At 43.6% G+C, this 19,852-nt stretch overlaps 1 protein-coding gene across 3 annotated transcripts; it reads left to right on the forward strand.

Annotated features, from left to right (window-relative positions):
- Positions 1-3,485: 3,485 nt before the first annotated feature.
- Positions 3,486-19,017, forward strand: LOC139349452 (cytohesin-1-like). 3 transcript variants are annotated; one of them, XM_070990259.1, is made up of 12 exons: positions 3,486-3,657; positions 10,624-10,706; positions 13,239-13,303; positions 14,035-14,101; positions 14,499-14,617; positions 15,078-15,271; positions 15,663-15,811; positions 16,044-16,156; positions 16,778-16,856; positions 16,963-17,034; positions 17,480-17,634; positions 17,726-19,017. In XM_070990259.1, the coding sequence occupies exons 1-12, from the start codon at positions 3,570-3,572 to the stop codon at positions 17,802-17,804; spliced, it is 1,263 nt and encodes a 420-aa protein (XP_070846360.1). In that variant the 5' UTR covers positions 3,486-3,569; the 3' UTR covers positions 17,805-19,017. The 3 variants fall into 3 exon arrangements, with proteins under 3 accessions (XP_070846360.1, XP_070846361.1, XP_070846362.1); XM_070990260.1 differs by lacking the exon at positions 3,486-3,657 and adding an exon at positions 5,700-5,868; XM_070990261.1 differs by lacking the exon at positions 3,486-3,657 and adding an exon at positions 7,744-7,841.
- The last annotated feature ends 835 nt before the right edge of the window (positions 19,018-19,852 follow it).

A 19,852-nucleotide genomic window follows, 5' to 3' on the forward strand; every position in this document is an offset into this window, starting at 1 on the left:
AAATGCAATTGGGAAAACAGCAGATGGATCTTCCATATTATCATGTTAACGACCACATATTTGTTCTCAGGGGAGCAACAGTCATCGCTGTGAGATGCAGCAAATGTGAAGTGTGACAGACGCAGCTGTCAGACTAAGGTTTCCAGATAACCGAGTTCAGCTTTTGAATTCAATTTACTTTAATTGCTGAGAAGATATGAGGTGTGGGCAGCAGCTCTGAAGTCTGGACATCAGGCTCACCTGCTGCCTTGAACTTGAGATCATGTTCAGCATTATTTTAGAGTGTGTGCAGAGGCTTCGTCCTTGTCTTTTACTTCTGAATTTGTCTCATCACACTCCACAGCAGACAGCCTGACCCTCTTATCTAATTTGTTATCCAAGCTCGCGGCTAAAGCTGACATTGACGTTTGTGGTGTGCGGTGATAGGCCGCTGTGAACAGACATTCATGGAAAAAATGAACAAACCAAAAAAACAAAAACACAAACAGTCCCCATGAGCTTTTGAATGAGCAGAAGATGAATGATGGTGTTTCTCAGCCGTGGCCGGGAGGAAAGATGCTCATTGCACTTCTGTTGCTCTATTACATGCTGGTCTTTTTCTGGTTGTCACGGCAACCAGATGCATTTAAGAGAGGAGTCGAGGAAAGCTGCCCTGAGAGAGGAAGGGGAAGTGAAGTAAGTACATCTGTGGACGATGGTAATTTGTATATTTATCCATCAGGAGGCTCGCAGACAGAAAAGATGATAATAATGTAAACAAGCATCTGAAAGCACTGAAATCTGAATCTGTCTCAGACTTTTTCTGACTAACATGCAGAAGAATTATGATTTCCTGTCCGCATGTTAATTTTATACATCCTGCCAAAAAATAATAATAATAATAATCACCCTACATGTGAATTAAACAACAGGAAGCTTCAACTGTTGGCGGGTTTCACATCAACACTGTGATTTTCACTGGTGGACCGTGAATATATTTACTCAAATACTGTAGTTAAGTACAATTTTGAATTCACTTGAGTATTTCCATTTTATGATTTTATATGTAGTCTACAAAATAAACATTGTTATAGATGAAGCTACCCAGCAGTATCCACGACACTCTGAAAGGGGTCGTTCTGCTGTGTGAGTGTTTATACTTCTGATATTTTGAGTACATTTTGCAGATTTCTTGTCTTAACTGATGCTGGTACCTTGACGCTGTTGAGTTTCCGTTGTACACTGGACATGGTTCAAAGGATACGCAGCAGCTGGCAGTGCAACACAAGGGAGTAAACTGCATATATCTATATATAGAAAGGTCCCTTTGTACACAATTCATCAGCATTGCTGCCTGTTGAAGCTCATGCTGTGGAGCCAGACTCTCTCCTCTTTTTCCTTTATTTTATATGCAAATCACACAGAAGTTCAGTGGGGCTGCTAACGTCACTCCACCTACACTTTCTCTGTCTTCAGTACAACCTGCCGCCTGTGACGTCTGGTTTCTAGCACTAGACGTGCATATATATTAGCATGTATACTCTACTTTGTGAATTTGAATGTTAGAAAAACACAAAATGCTGCCAAAGTTGAATTGAACGGACTAATTCCTGGTTGTCTGGAGTGTTATGGGTGACTGGATGAGGTCAAGTGCGACAGAAAGGGGTCAGCTCTGCAGAGAGAGAGGAGGAATGAGATGTAATGAGTGACAGAGATTGAGAGAAATGGAGAGATTCTGACAGGAAATGTAGTGCAAGTGAAAGTGTGGAAGTCCATTGTGTATCAAAGGAGCAAAATCAAAGTCAAAGGCAGCCTTGAAGGTCAAAGATATCACACTCACTCACACAGTGTCACATTAATTGTAGCACTGGTTCTTTATGGCAGTTGCAGCATATAAATAGATTAAGTTGTAGGTTTATATAGTCTAGCTGCTCCGATGCAACGGCTGCAGCAACACCTGCTCGCATATTCCACATGTTTTTACCCTGAGTTGTCATACAGACTTCATTCTTAGTGAAGACCTCTTCCAGCACTGCCAATAATGGACGTAAATGGTTGCTTCTGTACTGATATTTAAATTATACATTTCAGTCAGGTTTCTGGGCCAACAGCCGACACTGAGGCAGCTTTTCTCAAGGTGATCAGTAGTGAATCGTACTCACGTTTAGTTCTGTAAGAGCTCCAGAAATAACCTGGCAGATTGAGTTACATGTGCTCTAACATTAAGCAAGGAACGCATACCTTTCCTCCTCTGATTCCTTCGCAGTAATAAATAAAGCTGTTTCTTACACTGCTGATAGTGTACTACTGCAAGTGTTGTTACTTCTGCCATAACTGCCTCGATTCATTTGGCAAAGGCTTGACTTTGCTGCACATAAAGTGTTTTAAACCTCCAACAAACAAGAGCAGGATGTCGTCAGAACAAAACGAAAGTATTACCGATTGGCTGCCGCTTTTCTGATATTTTGGAGACCATAGTCTATCAGTTTGTGAAACGTGATGCATTCTTATAGATTTCATGACCAAAGATTATGTAGTAAAGCAGTTGAAATTAAATCCACCTCAGGGCATCTTGATGAAAAAAAGCCCCCAAAATAATCTTTAAAAAAACTCCACTTTGACCAGATACAGTATGGAAATGCTGCTTACAAGTGAATATGTCAGTAATCATAATCAAATAATAATATTGATATAAGATTATAACACTTGCGTATACTGTACTTTACTTTTTGTGGTCAATGTTTTTTTATAGTTCTATAACAAGCAGAAAATGATCCATGCCACAAGATCTACAAATAGTTTAGTTTTAATTTAATAAAAGCTTGTCAGAAATCCACTAAAACGAATGCAACACATTAAAATTAAAGATATTACGGTTACATATTGGTAACAAAACCACTGAAATACTCATTTTGAAACACCTACATTGTAGTATTGGTACATTTTCTCACATAAAGGGTGTTAGTACATCTTCCGCCACTGATATGCAACATAACTTATGTGTCTGTGCGTGTTTGTGTGTGTTTACTCAGCTCTGACTAAACTAAACCGGGCTCTGATATGTGTGCGTGTGTGTGTAGGTGTGAAACAGGAGGATACGAGGTTGTGTGTACATTTGTCATCACTTCCAAGAATACTTTAACAACTGTTCAGAGTGACACAGCAGTGGGTGTGTGTCTACAGTATACGTGCATCCTTTTTATGTGAAAACGCTTTTTTTCTCTCTATCGCTTCTCTAAAACTGCATCAACATGTATCATAACGGCTTTTGTCGTGTAGTAGCGCGAGCGTGGAGTGTGTGAGGCTGGATTGAGGAGTAAGGTCAAGTGTGTGAACAAGAGCGAGGAGGGAGGAGGAGAGAGAGGGAGAGTAGGGAGTGTTTTCTGTCAGAGTCTGTCAGAGTCTGGTGGCAGTCGGCAGGGAAAACACTAAAAGCCCGGCTTTTTCAAGGGCCACAGCTAAAGCCTGCAGCTGATTTAGCCTCCTTTTAGTTAAATATGAAGCCGACTTAAAGGGGAGTAAAACAAAGAGATGCTGAGAGGACGCTGATAGCCTTGAACGCTGTTTTGACTCAAACTCACTGTGCTGTGATGGGGACCGTGAGTGAGCTGTGTGCCTCCAGTTTCCAGGCATTTCTCTGTCCGTCTGTACGACCAGGGGCACCTGCTGCAGCCACAGGTGAGTGCCTCTCGAGAAAGCACACTTTTCTGTTCTATTAGAAAATAGAAATGTGCTGTTAAGTATCTGAGAGCTTCTTTTTGTGAGCCTCAACAAATAAACGACCTTCATTATGAGCTGTGTGAACATGATTTTTCTTTTTTTTTTTAATTTAAATGCCTTATAGATCAGTTGCCATCAGTGTTGTTATTGCAGGTTTTTGCTGGTTAAATGTTGCTTTTGTGTGACTCTTGATAGAAAGAAAACACAGTCAGACATAGAGAGCAAGACTGGCACAAAGTGCTATTAGTGTTCAGTTGCTGTGGTGATTTTCTGTTTGGTTATCAAGACACAGAGCACTCAGTGTGTGTGTGTGTGTGTGTGTGTGTGTGTGTGTGTGTGTGTGTGTGTGTGTGTGCGTGTGTGTGTGCGTGTGTGCACACACGAGCCAGGCAAACTGTGTGCGTTTGCGTGAGATGGTGGTGGGCTTGATATGTGGACGTGACGCGCTCCCACCATCCTCTGGTCCAGGATCCTCCTCTCCAGTGGGTGCTGGAGTGACATAATCTCCATCGCTGCCCACTGCTCTCCCCCTGTGCAGGTGCGCTCATGCTGTGCCAGTGTGCCCATTCAAAAGCCATCCTCACACAAAGAAAGCCACACGGTGCTCACCCAGGTTATTTCCATTTGCCGTGCGGCTCTTATGATTCTGCAGCTGGACTTTCCCCTCTTTTTTCTTGTAATTTCCTCTGCTTTCTTTTTCAGTCTTTCTCTGCCTCGAGGCCTCTGAAACTGTGATTATTTCACAGATAAGCCCTTTATCCGTGAAGCACATTTGCTCAATGGGTGATTGTAGCTTCCTTTGAAAATGGTTAGTGTCTTTACATTTGCTGTTTCTAAGTATTAAATAGTCGGCTCATTGTCTCACGCAGATAATTTTGGTTTAATTGGCCTCAGTACAATGGAGATGAATGAGATTTTACTTGTGGTGAAAATGAAAAAGCAACAGTGACTTCTCTTTTCTTAAGTAATGCTGTTTCTCTGGACAATCCACAGAAATAGTCCCCACGAAAACAGTTCACAGCTTGTTACTAGCTAGAAGGGAAAAAACTGTCTTTTGTGTTTGTGTGAACTGACCCTTTAAATGTTAAATTGCAGCAGTTCTTCCTTACCCCTCCTCAGCATATCCTGTTTTTGGTGTGTCCAAAGTCTGAATAAAGCACTGATTCAAGCGCACAGCTGCAATCCTTCGCCCTCCTTTCCTCTATCCTTCCCTGCATCCTCTCCTCTCCCTTCCTCTTTCCCTCACACACAGGACATTTATCTCTGATATCAAACCTGCTTCCTCAGTCCTCACACCCATATGGATAAATACGTCTCTCCTCTTTATTACTTTAATCTTAATTGTTTTTTTAACCTCTTGTTGAGTCCTGTATCCTCTTCCTGCTTCAGCGAGGAGGATATTATATCCCTTTGCCAAGCCTTTCATCACCTAGTACAGGGTGGAGTGTTAAAACATGTGGAAGTGGAATATTTGCACATATCACCATGCCAAAAAACATTAAAACTGAATTTGTGAGCACACAGCTACACCCGTATTCAGACAGAGATACACTATACATGCACACATCTAAAAATATATATTCATATTTAAGCATGCATACATGTCTTTTTTGAATTTCTATGTAAAAGTAAGAAGACAGTCTCGCTTCAAACAAAGCAAAATGATTAGATATTCAGTTACTGAGTCAAAGAGGAGATATTTTCTCACAATTGTGATTAGTATCTCATTCCTATGATCTAAAAGTCACATTTATACACATACTCAGTCTCAGTTCGGACTTAAAATGTCGTAAACTTGACTTCAAAAGTTGATATTTTAGACTTATTTCATATTTCATTCAGATTGCGACTTACTGCAGTATGTGATTATGTGGACCCACAGTATTTTTTGATTGACAGACAGATAGACGTTCGCGTGTTGGCGCTTATCTGTTCTCTGATTGGCTGCTGCCGTTGAAGCCACGCCTACGTCATCCTGCCCCAACACCGGCTGTCTCCACAGACAGTCATTAACTCCCCGTCTAACGGTCACAGAGTGAGAAAATACAGATACCTCTCGACCTTAATTTACCTTAACATAACTTTAAAGTGAAAAAAACTTAGCGGTGCTGTCCAAGTCAGCGTTGAGCAACCGCTCAAACATGGTTTTGAAGTCGGAAGACGGAGTCGGTAAGTTTCCTGACCCGCTTTAACGCTAGTTCCAGTGAGCAGGAGGGCTAACCGAGAGGCTAACCAGTTAAGCTAGCTAACTAGCAACTAACGTAACTTTATCTAACGCTAAATGACTGAAGTGGGCTTTTTACGTATTATCTGGATTCCACGTATTTTAATGTGTTTTGGCGTTTAATTTCCTGTCAGCAGAGTGCAAGCAACAAGTCCTCATTAGACAGATTCGTTAATGCTCTTAGGCAGTGTTTATTAACTGGCACAAGGGATCCATTATTATTAATCTGGATTGAGGCCCAGACCTCATGGGGGTTTGTGTTCGTTGTGCAGCACTGTATAGCTCGCCTGTCTATAAATACGATCAATGCATCCTTTTATTGGTTGGACATGAAGGATTTGCCCTCAAACTTAAGTTCACTTGGCTTGGTTGCTTTCCCAACTTGTGACCAAAGTGTTGGACACCGTCAGCGGGAGGAGACTGTGGAGAAACCGCAAAAGGTCAATGCAGGGAGGGAGACTTTGCCAGAAAACATGACATTAACTTGAATTGTTATTGCTAATTATCAATCCGCTTCTCCACAGCTGCACAGTTTACAGGGTGTGCTCTAAAGTGAGGTATCTGAAAAACTGTCCACGCAGATGACCAGATGTGCTTTAAAATAAGATGGTATCAACATGGACAACCAGCAACATAAATAGTTTTTTTAAGTAAGGCAGCCGCTGTCATGAAGGAAATATCAGGACTGCCAGCAAGACAGGTAGCTTTCATAGCTTTTTCTCCATTTGACAGAGTGAGTGCCACCTTATTTTTAAGCATAGTTGTCCATTTTGATAGCTTTTTCCAGCCTGAAGGGTACTTCGCTTTAAAAGACTTTTCCACCCTGGGAGAGCAGCTGAGGCTGTCAAATTTCCTCACTTCCTCTCTCTGTCGCACAAGGATGTTTTTCCTTTTCTGTGTCAGGGGGCACTTCTTGTTCTGCCCTGTTCTTTCCCCTGCCGTTGGATTTGTTCCTGCCTCCTTGTTGGACTTTCGAGCCTCAAGGCTGCGTGAATGCGATCAGTCACCAGGGAGTTTACCATAACCACAGGATTATATCGCCCTGTTGTGCTTGTTATCCTCGGGCCAGGGGCCATTGAAACAGACAATTATAGTCTTGTAAACACTGAAACAGACAATTATTGCCTTGCCAGACGCTGAAACTCTGAAACGCAGATCATTTTCATAACCAAAGTGCTTTGCCTCGGGTGCTCGGGTCAGCTGCCGTCCTCTGGGTGAAGTAATGAGACGGGCCAATGAGGGAGCTGTTGTTGGTGCATGTGTGTTTAATTCTGCCACAGCAGAGAGGTTTTGTTTAGTCATTTATTGGTCGCATATTGGGTGTTGTCCAGCAGGAAAGGTGAGTCCACCTCACGTCTTTTTTGTAGACATGCAAAACTGCACCTCCCCACCTTCTGTCTCTCTCGGAGGCCGGTGTCCACGTGGGGGAGCCTGTGTTTGACGCTGTGCTCACTGAGGGAGGAGTAAAGATGGACAGAGGGGAGGGGGAGAGAGATGAGAGTTCAAGGGTTTTCCCCCTCACACACACACACACACACACCCATGAACACACTCATCCTCATTTAGCTGCAGGCCTGCTCCCCTCCTCTCTCCCCTCTGCTGGAATGAGTGCCTGAGGATTAAGAAGAGGGTAGGCTGGAGCAGAGGGCCACAGGATTGGGACTGGGATTGGAGGGCTCGGACAGGACTGGATTATTATTGTGCCGTTGGAGTCAGCAGACTGGACTGCAGGAAAGCGGCTGCTTTGTACTGGAATTGCTGGCAAAGTTAGACTTGTGGACTCTGGAGCTGTAGCTGTAGAAATAACAAAGAATTAATCTACTAAATACTAAAGAACTGTGTGTTATCGGCTGCACTGGGAATACTGGGACCATTGAGACCGGTGGTGAAGTCACACAGCAGACCGCAGCATTCTCTGGTAGGAACCTCAGCATTATGACACAAATGTGTAGGTGTTTCGTGCGTCATTAGAGCTTCTGCATTCGAGCGGTTTTGCTGAAAGTTATCTGAATGAGTGAGTGTGTGTACACGCGTGTTGTCACAGCTTCCTCAGAAAGCTCATGACAGCCGGAAGCGCAGCCAGAACAGACATATCCGTGTGGTTTTAGCTTCATTTGTGCATGTGATTGTGTCTTGTGAGGACGTGATGTGTTGCATAACATAAGGAGCAGAGCGTGGAAGTAGAAGTAAAGAGAGTGAACTTCAGGCCTGGATATGCTGGTTGTCCATAGCGGCGGATCATTAGCGGCATTGCTATGACAAGGTGTCCCATTACTTGCCAACACAAACACACATTGTGACCTGGAGACTGTGCAGAGCAGCTGGTTGAAGACTCATGTTGTTATTTACATCAGAATCTGTGTGTTTTATGCTTGAGAGGAAGACGATATGACAGTGTTTCATAAGCGGTCATAAATCCACTTATTTCCTCTCTTAATGAAAAGCCACAGAGAGGAGTGTGAATGCCATTTTCACTGCCTCTCTGCTCACAATGGGACGTTATTCTTGTCCTCAGGTTTATAATAAGAGCTGCTCCGGCCTACTTAAACCTCTCTCTGTGGGCGAGGGGGGTGTGTGTGATGAACAAGTGCGTCACTGTCTGTGTATTTGCAGTATATAAATGATATCAGTATCCATGGCTGTGGCACCTGTCACGCCATCATGGACCGCACTTAATTTGCATTGAACATTGTCAGAGGTGTCTGCATGTCCTGAGGAAAAAGCAGAACCTAAGGTCCTTACTAGCTTCTGGCATCTGCAGCAATTTAGAAATTTGTTTACTTTTTAAGTAAGCAAGCATAAATTGCTTCTTAAATGCAAATATTTGTCAGGTTTTTGTGTTTTTTTTTTTTATCAGGATCAGGTTGAGTTTTCTTAGATACAACAAAAGCTTTGGCAGCTTTTTCCCTATTGTCTGACATTTTACAGACCAAATGATTATTCCAGAAAATGTCCAACGTCTGTATTAGATCATTGTTATGTAAATCTACAGGTAGACTGTAGCCCCTGTAAACTCATCTACTGAGGAAAACTGTGAAAAAGCTCTGTGAAAGCTAATAAGTGAGCCTTGAGTCAGGATTTTTTAAATGTATTTTTATTCTTTTGATGCAGTTGTGAGCTTTCTTCTGTTCAAAATGAATTCAGTGCCTCAGAAGGCATTGCTTTGCTTGCAATAATGTTTTTATGGTTGGGAATTGGTGGTTTTGGAGCGATTAAAAAGCTTTTTTTATTTTGAAATATTTATTTAGTTAGCACCAGAGGCTGACACTGAATCACTTGGTCACGATGGCGAAGTGAAATGAAGTGTTTGTTTGAATCCCTCAGCTTGACTCCTCTAATGAGGCAGACAAACAGCAGCAGCAGCACAGCTTGATATGTCCTCTGTGGCTCCTTGTTACTTGGCAAAAATTGTGCCCTTTCTTCAACCTTTGTCACAGGTTAGAGTATTTTATATGCCTCAGAAAGTAGCCATAGCAGAAGTATTATCATGAAAGAACATTTAGATTTTAAACCTGAAATATGCAGATAAGCACAATAATTCTTCTCTCACTCTTCAGTCTTTCGTCCTTTTTCTTCTCGCTCAAGTCTTCTTGAGAAAAACCACAAGTCAGTGACTGACAGATCCACGTTTCCCTCCTTACCTTATCGTTCCTCAGCAGATATCGTGTGTGTCTGTGGGCACATGAACTTCTCCTCTATCACAGTACACACGTGTACACATGTACTCTAAGTATGAAATGTACGGCAGCATTTGAGCTTAACATATACAGTAAGATACCAGCACACCCACGTAACCACTCAGCTTCTTTCATTAAACAAAAAAAGGCTTAATTCTGTTATTCATTAGCTGGACTAGACTGTGCTGACCTTAATATCAGCACTGTGTGGAAAAAACAAACTTTCATTTCATCAATAATTTGCTGTAATGCAGTTTGTATAGTGTACCTTGTTTTTTCAAAGGTTTCTCCCTTTCTCTGCAGAGTTCAGTCTCCCCGTCTCCTACACCTACACACTTTCCACCGATATGTCAGAAAAATGTTGCTGGAACACTGATTCGTACACAGTTATTCGAGCTTCAAATCAAGTCTGCTTATAGATTTTTTTAGACTTATTTCAGTGTTTAAATGGCCTCGAAAGCAGCGTCTGTGGCCAGTCTCAATGCTGCTCTCTTCACTTATAAAGAGCAACTGAAAAAGAAAATATATTTCTTGTTGTTATTACTTCCTGTTGATCCCTCCTCCTCACTGAATTGCTGGCAGTGATATTATGACCAAAGTCATAATATAGTGTGTGTGTGTGTGTGTGTGTGTGTGTGTGTGTGTGTGTGTGTGTGTGTGTGTGTGTGTGTGTGTGTGTGTGTGTGTGTGTGTGTGTGTGTGTGTGTGTGTGTGTGTGTGTGTGTGTGTGTGTGTGTGTGTGTGTGTGTGTGTATACATCTGTATAAGACAAACAGGGTTGATTTCAGCCTCCACTTTGTGGTTTGGATGTTGGGGGTAATTTGATGGATCAAAATTGTGTTGCCATAGTGACCCAGAGCAGTGGGACTCTCAGGTCTGTGTGTGTGTGTGTGTGTGTGTGTGTGTGTGTGTGTGTGTGTGTGTGTGTGTGTGTGTGTGTGTGTGTGTGTGTGTGTGTGTGAGAGAGAGAGAGAGAATATTGGATCTTTGTATTTGACTGCTTACCTGCACTCCTCTCCTCAGTGCCTGATGACCTCAGTCCAGAGGAGAGACAGGAGCTGGAAAGCATTCGCCGCAGAAAACAAGAGCTGCTGCACGACATACAAGTAAAAACACACACTCACACACATTTATTCCTTTAATCGATTTGTTCAACGTTAACCCGGCAGAATTCGTCTGGAGTTGAAAAGTTGAAAGGCAGTTGTTTGTGAACCCTGTGGCTGTCTGCACATATTTTTCTTTAACATTTCATAAGGTTTCATGAAGGCTAACGATTGGTAATTCAAAACTGAAGTTTATATTCAGCCTGTGAGTTAGACAAACCAAGTGGATATCCTCCAAAGTTACAGTGTTTTTTAGTATAAAATCCCCTCTTTGTGTTTCCCTGGATGGTGCCTGTGGAAGTAACAAAAGAGGGGATTTGGTACTAAAAGCACTAATGGAAGACCTCCACTTGATTTGTGTGACTCATATTAACTTCAGATAAACGTTTGAACAAACCTTTGGACAGAATCACCTCCACTGATGGTCCATTTTTTTAATGGTCAGTGTGAACAGGAGGAATTTTTACAAGCAGAATCTGTTTTAGCGTTCATAGGAGCTCCTGACTAAGGTTTTAAGACCGTTGTGAACCTGCTCTTTAAACCATTTGATGTATTTCAGGGATTTGCTGGGTCGCACAGTGCAATGTTCACATTTCCATTTTTCACTCTTTGTCTGAACGTCACATTGTTCAGCTTGTTCTTCCTCCTCTCTGTGTCCTTGAGTAGATTTGGACCTCCGTGTCTAGACCCGTGTGTCGAGGGACGTATGTGTGTGCAGATATGTGTGGGTGGAGGGTAGGGGGTGGGGGAGTAAAGGCGTATGACCACCGGAGCGTTACTGTACGCGTTCACGATAGATGATCCTCTTTGTGTGGGGTGCATGTGTACGAGGGGGGTGGACCACATGTATGTGTGTGTCCTCGAGCTCTGTCTGCCCAGGGGGACAGGTTCACCCCCTGCCTCAGTTCTTCCTACAACCTTAAATAAATTAGCGGGACTGTCTGTGTTAGCTCCTTATCTGGGTACATTTGTTTGGCAAGATAGGAGGGGAAGCTGGCCTTATCCTCATGAACAAAAATTATAGATAAATTAAAGGTTGAATAATGACCTCATACTCAACCGACACCTCATCTTTAGTTATCTTATATTGACGACCAATGTGGAGTTCAGGGCTGCAAGCGATTATTTTCATTCAAGCTGAAACAATGTTAATGAACAGATTAATTGACAGAAAAATCAATCGTTCTGTCAGTCATCTAATCATTCGACGCTGTAATCTGGCTGTGAAGAGATTCCTCTCTAACATGATTTTAGGGTAAGTGGAAAACATCTATTGTCCCTCTGTTCCGGTTCATCTGAAACTAACGTGAGGCGTACTCAAGACAAAAGGGAGAGCGTCAAGTCCCCGCTTGAATATTATTTACCATCCAATGACACCTGATTGTGTGACGGGTCAGATTCGAGATTCCACCTTCAGGATAAATGCATCGCAAAATCGTTAATTTATGTAGTTGATATTTGCAGAAACACAAGATTTTTTTTAATTCCTCACCAAACAAACAAACCGAAAAGAATCGATAAGCAGTTCAGAGGGATTCAGATCGAACCCCATCCCCAGTCCTCAGTCAGCAAGGTGGACACCCAAAACACACACAGACAAAGAGGAGGCGCACACAAAGGAAACGCACACATGGCCTCCGGGCGGCGACGCTGTGCCAGTAGATTAATGGAGTTTATTACCAAGGTCGACTCCCGTTCGGCGTGCCTCTCCTCTAAGCCCTGCCCTGTGTTGCCCTGGAGGGGTGACGTGTAATGAGCCATGAAATATTCCAGTAATGGAGACAGAGGACGCCGTTCATTTGTAAGGGGGCGTCACCATGGAAAGGCACACGGAGGAATCCAGACGAGTGAAGTTATTTACCTTGTTTGTCTGGTTTTCACACGCACACGCTCAGTCGCTGAGAGCTGTGGATGGTTGCAGCTCCTCGGCGTCCCTCTCCTCTATAATTATCTGCGTTCATTATCTTTTCTGCTGGCCTCAGTGTTTCTCCATCTGTTTCTCTGCTCTGCTCTCTCCTCCCGTAACCTCTGAGCTCTCCGGAGCAACTCCACTAAGCCAGTCAAAGTCTTTGATCCTGCGTATTCCCGTCTCCCCACCAGTGGGACTCTTAAGCAGACCCAGGAGGGAGTCGGGTGGGGGGGGGGGGTGGGGGGGCAGGCTGATAAATCTGGGTCAGCGCAGAGGAGAGGAGGAGCAGGGGAACGGTGGTCGGCTCTGACCCCAGAACAGGTGCTACAGCTCCCAGAGAGGATTTTCTGCAGAGGGCGGCTGTTCCACATAACTCCTGCCGGGAGGAAGAATGAGTCTGTCTGAGAGTGAATCACGACCACACTTTTAGGGGTTTTTATGGGTCAGCTCTTCAGGACGAAGCGCTTGTCTGCACACGTTGGTCAGCGAGATGCAGACGGCTGTGTCATGCATTGTGCTGTTGGTGAGATCAGAGCATCTCCAGGAAGGTCAGACGTCACACACACATCGCTCGTATATGTCCGCTGTTGTTTCATCGCTCTCCTCCTCTCTCTGTCTGCTCTCAGAGGCTGAAGGATGAGATAGCAGAGGTGACCAATGAGATTGAAAACCTGGGCCTGACTGAAGAGAGGTGAAGTATCTCTCAGCTGCCTTTTCTGCGCTTGTGCGTGGGCAGCCACGGTCCACTCGACCTTTGTTTTAATGGAAATGCATTCATGGGGAAAGACAGAAAACGACCTGAAAAACTCAGACTTTCAGAACAGAGTCCACTGTAACTAAAGATGTAGCATTGATTAATGTGTTCAATGTTTTTTTTTTCTCTCTAATGATCATAGTCTATGAACTGAAGATTAAAAACCTCTTCAGATTTCTTATTTTCAAAGACTGAGTGTTCAAAACCCAAAGCTATTCAGTGCTAAATATTCTGAACACAAGGTCCAGCAATTTGGAAACTTTCAGCTGTATTGAAAGCTGAAGAAGGCTGCGGGATGTGATATGTGTCATTTTGGCATTTGTGCTTGATAAATCAATTTAAATTCCTTCCCTGGCCTTGATTAAACCCATAAAAACGAATCTGTTTGTCAAAATTACGTATTCATAATTTTTTGCCAGGAAAAAAATCTGTTCATGCCTTTAAATCACTTGGATGTAACTCTGCACCTTTGCCTCATTTATGCATGTACATATGAATGAATATGCAAATAAGCTACCCAGTGGCAGTGATGACATATGACTAATGCAGCCGTACATGTTTGAACAGGAAAATGATTCCAGGCCTTTAAACGATAATCAACAGCTCTGCCCAGTTGATTAATCAGTGAGTGTTTTCAGCATTGGTGAGCTTCTGTTTCATGTTTTTAGGAAAAGCATGCAGAGGAATAAACAGATGGCCATGGGCCGAAAGAAGTTCAACATGGACCCCAAGAAGGTGAGAATAAAACATCAGACGCCTCCTTCAAGAAAGAGATGGATTATTTTTATTGGCCATCAGTCAGGGTCGTCTCCCACATCAGGGATCCATTCTGCGTCGCCACATCGGAGGGAACGTTTAGCTGTTCGTTACCTGATGATGTGTTGGTGATATTCAGATGTAACTCTTCGCTGAATTTCTGCGTTTTCATTCTACATTTGTAGAATTTATGTTCGTTCTTGAGCACACTTAGATACAAGTAACTTTGTGAAATGCCCTCCTAAAAAATTGAATTTAATCGAACCTTTTTGGCTGAACCACTGCCTCTGCAGCCCACTAGATGGCGCTGTGAGTCTCACCAGCAGCAGGTTAAAATGCCTGTTTTGGCGTGTGATGTTCTGGTTTTCTCCCTCAGGGGATTCGCTTCTTGATTGACAGCTCCCTCCTAAAAAACACCAGCGACGACATCGCCAAGTTTCTCTACAAGGGCGAGGGGCTCAATAAGACGGCTATCGGCGACTATCTTGGGGAGAGGTGAGTGGCACCAACAGCTGCCTTACAACACCAGGACCCTGAAACGGAAGCAGCTAAATGGAATTCAGCCATCGTTCATTTTATTATTTACACCTTTGTTTAGTGTTTGTGCTGCAAAAAATGTCTGTTCATCATCAGAAGGCATGAAAACAGACCCAGAGAGCCATTTTCTTTAACAAAGGATCATTCTGATATTCTTCCACATGTGCAGCATTGAGGACAAATCAGGCCTCATGAATATAAAGTAGTACTCTAGTACTAGTACTCTATATGAGCTTAGCAGCACTGAGGGATCATCCATTCAGATGATCTGTTTTTATCTGATCCATCACATCGATCCAACTCTTCCAGCTGCCAGCTCAGTGAGCTAAACAGAGCCGCATTCAGCTCCTCATCCTGCTTTCCTTGTGTTTCCTCCCCCCCATGTGCGTGTTTGTGTGGGACGGCGTGCGTCGTGCAGAGACGACTTCAACATCCAGGTTCTGCACGCCTTCCTGGACCTACACGAGTTCACCGACTTGAACCTGGTTCAGGCTCTCAGGCAGTTCCTGTGGAGCTTCCGGCTGCCCGGCGAGGCTCAGAAGATCGACCGCATGATGGAGGCGTTCGCCCAGAGATACTGCCGCTGTAACCCAGGAGTGTTTCAGAGCACAGGTACGTGTGTGTGCGTGTTCAGGAAACGAGGAGGAGACCACAGTGTCACGGCAGACAGAAATAAGACACCAGAAGTAAACCTCTCTAAAAAGTCTGTTTCACAGCGTGCAGTCTGGCCTCAGATTGTTTGTTTGTAATAATGTCCAGACTCACTCACAAACACACAGCTGCCAATTTGATCTCCTGCTATATTAAAAACATTATTAACACAAACGCTGCTTTCTGTCTTGCAAACATCACCTGCTGTCACACAAATATCCTCTTACAATCAGCTGATGGCACTGAGAAACACAGATCTCTCCTGAAGGAGATTTTAAACTGTTGTTTTAGTGGTTAAGTCCTGAAAACACACACACACACACACACACACACACTTTGTGTTCTTTTACAGATACGTGTTACGTGCTGTCGTTCGCTGTGATCATGTTGAACACCAGTCTACACAACCCGAACGTGAAGGACAAACCGTCCGTTCAGAGATTCACGGCCATGAACAGAGGCATCAACGATGGAGGAGACCTGCCGGAGGAGCTGCTCAGGGTGAGAGGAGCTTCTCCTCCTAAGATAAATCAATTTAAGCAACACAAAAACAACTCAAATCACATCTCCCTCTCTGATGTGTGTGTGTCACAAAACGGCGAAAGGAGACATTTACAAAAACAATCTTTGCTCTGATGTAAACAAGACTCCCAGCAAATATCCTGCCTACATTCATGCTCATGTGCTACTCATATTCCAACATGTCGTCATCTTCATCTCACCGTCTCTGCAGAACCTGTACGACAGCATCAAGAACGAGCCCTTTAAGATCCCAGAGGATGATGGGAACGACCTCACACACACCTTCTTTAACCCGGACAGGGAAGGATGGCTGCTCAAACTGGGTATGTGCATCCACCTGGTGTGAAATGTTAGATTTCCTTTGACTTGCGTCCGTTCAGTCTGGACCGGTCCTGCTGTTAGTCACTGTGGGCCAGGGGGCCCTCTAGTGGACCTGATCTGTAATAGCACCTTTAACATGAGGAGCCACAGTTGTGTTGAAGCTGAACAGAAGTGTTTTTGTGTAACTCTCTTTTGTTGACATTCTTCTTGTTTGTTTGTGTTTCATGGGTTTTGACTCCAGGAGGTATGTACCCACCTCTCCCTCCCCAGCTTTAATGCACTGCTTTGCTTCTGAGCTACCCCCTCCCACACCTTCCCCCTGCTTTTTTCCTCCCACTGGCTGTGAGCATCCACCTTCATCACACACTCGATCCAGAGTAAAGAACTTGTGTTTGTATCTAATTCCACCCTGCGCTGTATGCTGTTCATGATGTGAAAAAGTCCAGCTGTTTCACATCTGTTTCTAACCGCTGGACGAGTTTTAACCCCAGCTTTCGTCTTTGCAGTCAGTGGGCTTGATTTATCCGCTGACTCGTGCCATCGCTGTGCTTCAGAGTGTTGCTGTCGTCATGTAAAGTCCAGTTTCCTCTGTACTGGAGTCAAGCTCACCTGTAGTCTCTCCTCAGGTGGACGAGTTAAAACCTGGAAGAGACGCTGGTTTATTCTCACAGATAACTGCCTCTACTACTTTGAATACACAACTGTAAGTACTTCCTGTTTGGCTGTATTGCAGCATAGAAGGAACATGTGCTGAATACTGTGTGCAGACTTCAGTCAGTAATTTATTTTCTTTCCTTTCTGTTTACAAGGATAAAGAACCCAGAGGAATTATTCCACTGGAAAATCTGAGTATCAGAGAAGTCGATGACTCCAAGAAACCGGTAAACTCTTTCTTCTGTCTGCCGCATTTTGTCATATGACTAATTTCTGCTGCAGATGGAAATGGCAGATTGACTTACAGATTTAAAACTTTCCAAAACTACCACCAAGCAAGAAGCACAAAGAGTAAATACATAAATAAAATTAATTTGGTGGCAGATTGAAAATGTTAATTAAAATAAGTCACCTTTATTCCACAGTAAATGCTGATATACTGTATGTAACTTGCACCTCCTGCAGCTGGACGTCCAGTCACTCCTTTAAATCTTAAAACGTCCAGCGTGAGCAGATTGTTCCTGTATTCTTTTCAAATCTTGTGTCATCAGGAAATCTGTTCACTGCCTCCAAACCCAAAACACACCGAAACTAATTTGTTTTTTGCACTTCTCAGACGGCCCCGCTGCCAGAAATCTCCTGAATCATCTTGTTTGTTCTGCTCTGTCCCAGAACTGCTTTGAGCTCTTCATCCCGGACCACAAAGATCAGGTGATCAAGGCCTGCAAGACGGAGGCGGACGGCCGCGTCGTTGAGGGAAACCACACGTTTTACAGAATCTCTGCCCCGACCGCAGAGGAGAAGGACGAATGGATCAACAGCATCAAGTAAGCATTTAAACTCTGACGATCAGTGTGTTGATTTTGATGATTTCCTGGAAGTCTTGTTCGCTAACCCTCCTTCATCGTCCACCTGCAGAGCTGCCATCAGCAAAGACCCCTTCTATGAGATGCTGGCCGCTCGGAAGAAGAAGGTGTCGTCTCTTAAGGGGCTGTAGAGCTGCAGAGGGTGAAACGAGCTGACGTAGAGCAGCTGACTGGAGGTGGAGCTGCTGCTCCTGCTGCTGCAGTGACACTTGGACCTTCCACAGAGGATTCAGCCTGCGAGGAAGCTCTTCCTCTGGCACCGACAGGCCGGTCTCTGCAGGTTTGACCTTATCTTGAAAGCTTCAGTATTCATCTCATAGACCTCTCTCATCCTCAGTCATCTCCTTTCAAACACTGCACTCCTGCAGTGACGTGGTCACGCCGTGCCCTCCGGTTCGGACTCCCACTCCTCTGAAAATCTGCTGTTGAAATGTGTCTGATTCACCTCAGAGCCACTTCATACAGACTCACTGTTTGGTCTGCTGTGGTACAATGAGTTACAGCTGATGAGTGAATCACATCATACATTCACGTGATTCACATGAACTTCAGGGGAGCCAAAGGTCTCGACCACACGTAGACTGACATTTAGCAAAACTAGCGTTTTCCTCCGTGTTTGGGCCTCTGGTTCACATGCAGACGGTGTTTTAGGTCTCTAAAACAGATTTTTATCTTAAGTGAAGTTTCTGTGTATCTGTGAGTGCATGTAAAACGGAGAGTTTGGGACGAGATGTCGTCACCTCAGCTCGCTCACGCCCTTTGTTGCTTTGTGTAATCATCATGTGTGTGAAACTACAACACTGGCGGACTCCTGGTCAGTTTACTGTGAAGTCGTGTATCAGAAAGGTGTTAAATATCACCAGAGGAAAACAGGCTCACTACACATGCTCACGAAGTTATTTGACGAATCGCCGATGCAGACTTTATCGCCACCTACTGGCACAGCATCGCTGTTGAGCAGAGGGGGGAAATACCCGTTTTAAAAAACATCTGTATACGTGTGGTCGAGGCTTCAAACGCTTTAAAGTTAGTTTACACAGAGCTCTGCTTTGATGGGCTGAGGTCTGTTTTCCGGTCGTGGATTAAACCTCATCCTCTGCAAAATGAAGATATTTACTGGAAAAGAATGAAGTTCAGGACTGGTCTCGTCTGGGATGCTGGACTTCATCGTTTAGTCTGATTCTCCATAAAAATGCTTTTTTCTAAGCCTGTTTTCTTACTGCTGTTTCTTCAAAGCACTGTTACTGAAAATGAAGGCGAAGCATAAATAGTTAAATATTTATTTATCCAGATTTCCTGTAATTTATTGTTCTAAGTTTTGTCTCATTAAAGGTTTCAAACCAGCACTTTCCTCTGAGGCTGTTTGTGTTTTGTTTACAGATGATTTTACGCTACTTGGACCAAATGTTAACCACAGAATTCAGAAGAACTGACACTAAAATAAAAACAGTGAAGTGCGCCCTCATTGCAGCTGCAACAGCTCAAGCATTGAAGCATCACAATATTTTGACTCAGTGTTAATGAAACCATCCGTGTGTTCAGTCACACGGGCAACATTTTCCCCACAGTTATTTCCTGCTTCTCTAATCTCATCTGTAGATAAGAGCACTACCTGCTCGGCACCAAGCAGCAACACGTGAACGCGGTGGAGCATTTAGCAGCCGAAGAGCCAGATGTTTTCCTCAGAAGGTGGTAGAGACCAAAAATAGAGCGAATATTGGTTTGAACTGAAACCCCACTTCCAGTGAACGATAACGGCTGGATGTGTCAACAGCAAAGTGTTTGCTAACAAGTTCGCTGAATCCACTTCATGAGGTGTGTCAATATTGTGTTCACAACCTGTTTCCACTGGTCAACAAAGGATCCAGTACTGCACGTTTAATAAAAAGATTTGTTAGACACAATGAAAAGAGTGTCGACAGAACATCTTTTCAGTGCTGCCAACTTTATAATCTTTCTATATAAAACACCACAGAGGATCTGATATTAACTTTAGTTCAACGGGACCAGAAACGTACAAGATTATTCTTCTCAAACCTAATCGATTAAAGGTCCAGTGTGCAAGATTCAGGCAATCCATTGGCAGAAATGGAATCTAATTTTCATGAGGGTATAATCACATGAAAATAAGAAATATTGTGTTTTTGTTACCTGAGAATGAGCTCTTTATATCTTTAGA

This window comes from Chaetodon trifascialis, chromosome 21, assembly GCF_039877785.1.
Source record: "Chaetodon trifascialis isolate fChaTrf1 chromosome 21, fChaTrf1.hap1, whole genome shotgun sequence".
Lineage (NCBI taxonomy): Eukaryota > Metazoa > Chordata > Actinopteri > Chaetodontiformes > Chaetodontidae > Chaetodon > Chaetodon trifascialis.